The sequence below is a fragment of the Anguilla anguilla genome, chromosome 10 (genome assembly GCF_013347855.1).
Source record: "Anguilla anguilla isolate fAngAng1 chromosome 10, fAngAng1.pri, whole genome shotgun sequence".
Lineage (NCBI taxonomy): Eukaryota > Metazoa > Chordata > Actinopteri > Anguilliformes > Anguillidae > Anguilla > Anguilla anguilla.
Window position 1 is genome coordinate 43,384,833 of NC_049210.1, and position 4,723 is coordinate 43,389,555.

The window sequence follows — 4,723 nt, forward strand, 5'->3', positions numbered from 1 at the left end:
AGACGTGTGCCAAGGCCGGCGTAGTTGCCCTAACCCACGCGCCTTCCGTTCGGGACGCAGAAATCATTCAGATGAGAACAAGGCGGTGTGGAGGGAGGAGACCAATACACCACATCATCGCAGACTGAGCAGCTCGCGGCCGCGATGAATGGTGGTGGGCGGCGAAGGATCAAGATTTCATTTCAGTTTATTTTTATTTTCGCCCTTCCCGGAGGAGACGGACAGACCTTGTCTGCCTCGCGTTAAATCCGTGTAGAAAGATGGCTGGCTGGCCAGCATGAAGACGATGCTTGGCATTAAAAACAGAGTGCGCGCGTGCAATTCAACCTTACAGTCGACCAGCTGGAAGAGGAATGAACCGAGCCGCGGTTGAATGCACTTTGTATTAACACACATGATTGAACGAAATCGTTTGGCAGGTAGCTCCAGGCAATTCAAATACCCGGCACAATTAACGGAGACAGGTGAGACGCACTGAAGTAAGCGTCTCGGTCTGTATAAAACGCCGCAGATTCTCGTTTATTGAAATAGCAACGGCCTTGTTACACACAGTATTTCTTTATTTCTTCCTTTTTCTTAGAAGGACTGACAAGCTCAACTAACATCCGACTCAACCAGCATTAGGCAGCCAAGCACCAGGAAGCAAGATCGCTACCATGCCCCCTCCCCCAGTACTTAACATGTGAAAGAGTTCAGTCAGTCTGATTGTATCACTTGGACGTCCGTCCAGTATTGCACGACATCGTTTCTTCCTATTGGTTTGCTTGTTTGCAAGCTAACTAGCTGGTTAGCAACATAAAACAACAACAAAAGCACCTCTATATGTGCGATCACAGGCGCGAGGACGCATACTCTCCAGAGAGATGTGTCTATGATGTAAGACTGAGGGTTGTTGCCTCTTTAAGAGGACATTCAACACTAATTAACAAGAATTCCGAACGGTGTTAGTAGTCGGCGAAGGACAGACGAAACAAAATGGGAGATTCACTTGTCGTTTTCACTGCCAGCAGGCAAAACGTCCCCACGTTACTTTGATTGACAACTGAACAAATGTTACTCTTGTTCCTTAGCTCGCTATAGAGAACGTCATCAAAAGGGGCGTGCTGCACGGGGCGGAGCGCACTGCCTGGTTACCATTGGCTACTTTCTGACAGCGCATCATGTCCCCACGTGGGGAACAAGCGACAAACTCCTCCTCGTATATTCCATTGGTTAGTACCATAATGATTGGCATTGCAAAGGGGCGTGGTCTAGATTGTTTTTTTAAGTTGATTGGTTTTCTTTAATGCTCGCTCCTCCTTGACGTCTAGTGCCTCGCCCCTGGACCTCGCGGTGGTATAAGGAAATTGTAGTTATTACAGGGATGTGGTTTCTTTGAAGGAATCACAATGTTACACCAAGTCAGACTACATTACCCAGGAGCCAGTGGGCGCTCTCGCTGTTTGTTATGAATATATGACAGATTTTTAATGACTATCTGCTTCTAAATTTGGTCAAAGAAATCACTACAGAATCCTCGTTGGTAGAGCTGGAACGAGAGTACACGGCGGACAATATCTCAAGTCTGTGGAATCTAGACTTTCGTTGTTTATGATTTTTCGAAATGGAAATAATATTTGCAGTGCGTTTTTAAGAAGATCTTTTTTAGGAAGCAATCTTAAAATACGAAATATATAAACCAAGAAATAGACCATTTGGAATTCATAAAGCTATCGATACCTCAATAAAGGTGAAATAAAAAAAACCAGGAGCACTTCTTTAAAACCGACTCCGAAGACCGCTTTCGCTAAATGCCGGATGTAAACAGGGTTTTAAGTAACCAGATCGATGGCCGTGTAACAAGAGAATTCACAGTAGCTATAAAAACGCTCGGGCTACCTATTTAAATAGTGAAATTACGGGATAAAAACCCAGTTGGATTTTTATCAGTAGTGAACGCATATTCCGTACTAGAGCCGCGTTAAATAATGTTGGAGCATTATCTGGGAGGACATTGTACAGAATGATACAGCGAGTTGTCTCAATGGTAGAGGACATTGCACTTGGCTAGCCAGCGCGGAGAGCGGAGTGTCAGCCAGCGAGCGAGCGAGCGCCGTCAAATTCATGCACGCGGCATAAGTCATTGTTATCCTTTCTTCGCTTGTTTGGTGGAGGATTTAAAACACCTTTTTGATGATTCGAGACTTGAGCAAGATGTACCCACAGGCACGGCATCCGGTGAGTATTTGGAAAAAAAAACAAAAGCAAAACATCTCTCCGCGTGATGGTACCCCACGCGCAATCAGTTTGTGTCAGTTTCCGTGCTGTCACACAGGACAATCGCTTATACTGTCAAAGGCAATGCAGTGTGTAGTCAAAAGCGATTAGCAGCGCGTGTGGTTTTCCTTTGCTGACTTGACTCTGTGCAGGAATTATAAGATGTTGTGGTTCTGGGTGGCACGACAGGTTATGTTCTGCCCTGTCGTGGCTCTGAAGGTTGTTTTATTTCGCAACGTCGATGCGAGGCAGCTCGTGAGCCAAATGTTTGCCGAGGTGTTCTTTGGCTCGTGGTTTTTTATAGTTGAAGTAGTGTGTTCCTCAGCCGCGTTTGCAAAGCGATCGGGTCACCTCGCAGACAGTCTGCGGTTTCCAGCTGTACAATATGTGAGCTGAGCTCGCCGTCTGAAGGAAACCACCACCCCCCCCACCCCCCAGCCCCCCCTCTCGTTTCTAATTCTTCACGGCTCATTTCAGCAAATGTTCTCCCGGTTTGTTTTAAATCGCAGGCACCGCACCAACCCGCCCAACCCTTCAAATTCACCATATCGGAGTCGTGCGACCGTATCAAAGAGGAGTTCCAGTTCTTGCAGGCGCAGTATCACAGGTAAAGTTCGTGTTGTCGTTTTATTGTGTTCGAACGTTACATTTAAATATCCCCCGTCCTGATGTCGCGACACGACATGTCTTCATGATGTACTGCTGTGCGCAGATACAAAATATAGATTCGAAATTTTCACTGTGAAGCACTCTCTCGTGCAGATAAACGTTTACAATCAATCAATCAATCAATCAATCAATAAATCACTAAATCAATCAATCAATCCACTGTTAGTTGTGTAACCCCCTTGGAAATTAAATTGCTTCTGCGCATTGTTCTGAAAATGATATGAGGTGTGTGAGTTATTTATTTAAGTTATCTTTTGCATTTTAAATACGGGACATATGATGGGATCAATATTTTGCAAGACATATGTGGCTGGACTGGTGGTGGCAAAGGGGTCTGTGTCCCTTTCCCACCTGTTCCCTGGTCATGTAAGTGCTTAGAAGATGAACACACTGCTTTTATCCAAATGTAAATATACATGTGAATAGCTCCTATTCTGCACCATCCACAAAGACCATGTCATCTTGGGGCATAATGCAAGATAATGTACAAAGGGCAAATTCTGTATTTGTCTTCTGTGATATTCCGTCCTGTTCAGTGCAACCTTCAGTCAGATCAATAGGAGATGATGGAGATACTGAAATACATTTCTTTTAAATGGCTGCGTTTAATATGTACGAGTAACTCAGGGTAATAGCAATACTAATACTACTACTGCTACTACTAATAATAACAACAACAGCAACAACAATAATAATGATAATAATTCATAATAATAATGTTTGAGCTGTGGGAGTGAAACTATGTCATTAATTGTGTGATCGCCTGCGGTCTCCTTTGAATGTGTTTGCTTGTGTTTATATGTGTGTCGCTGTGTGAAAGCGTGCTTTTATGTTGTAGATTCTTACTGCATATGTGTGTATTCAGTTTTTTTTTTTTGGGATTTGTGTGTGTGTGTGTGTCCAAGCCAGGTACTTGCTAGTGCAGCATTTGTGTTCCAGAAGTTACCACGATTCCCGTTTTTGCTTCTGCGGCCGGCTGTGTGAATGCTGTCTGTGTGTGTGTGTGTGTACTGTATGTGTGTCAGTACGCGTGTGTGCATGCCTGCGCGTGTGTGTGATTGTTTGCTTTAAAATGTGTTTAATGGAATTCTGCGTGTGTGTATACGTGCGTGTGTTAGTGTGTGTTTTAACACCGCAAGGTGTAAGATCACTAATGTGCGATTAGAATGTTCTTAACCGAACATTCTAATGATGATGGTGATTTGAAAGCAGTGGTGTTCTAGAACACTGACCTACAGCTTTTGAAGAAAAGAAAAAAAACCTTGTGGAAACGCTGTTCTTGAAAGGGTTGAGATGCTCTGTGTGTTTTTTTCTCCCTCAGTCTGAAGCTGGAGTGTGAGAAGCTGGCGGGGGAGAAGACTGAGATGCAGCGCCACTATGTGATGGTGAGTCCTTCTGACACCACTGTGATGGGTTCACCATAACACACACACACACACACTGCCTCGCATATACTCTGTCACACACACACACACACACACACCCACACAAACACTCACTTTCACACTTGCGCTCACAAACACACACACACACACACACACTCACACTCACTCTCACTCTCATTCACAGACAAACACACACACACACACACACACGCCCTCCTCATGCGTGTGTGGTGGTGAGGGGGTGGATCTGGCCGACAGGAAGAGGGTCTCAGAGGTGTTGCTGCCGGCTATGGGGGGGGTGGGAGGGGAGGGGGGGTTGGTTCAGGCGCTCGCCAGTGCGGCGTTTGTGTTCTGGAAGTTTCCGCGACGTGTGCTTGGCACGAACGGCCGTCTTGCGGGCTGCGTGCTCGCAG

The 4,723-nt window shown here is 45.4% G+C and overlaps 1 protein-coding gene across 1 annotated transcript in view; it reads left to right on the forward strand.

Moving 5' to 3' along the window:
* The first annotated feature begins 1,482 nt into the window (after positions 1-1,482).
* LOC118237159 (transducin-like enhancer protein 4) overlaps positions 1,483-4,723 on the forward strand; it is a 25,578-nt gene continuing 22,337 nt past the window's right edge. The window contains exons 1-3 of the mRNA XM_035435624.1: positions 1,483-2,217; positions 2,766-2,863; positions 4,247-4,310. Coding sequence (XP_035291515.1) covers positions 2,173-2,217; positions 2,766-2,863; positions 4,247-4,310 — 207 coding nt within the window. The 5' untranslated portion in view covers positions 1,483-2,172. The remainder of the gene's footprint in view (positions 2,218-2,765; positions 2,864-4,246; positions 4,311-4,723) is intronic.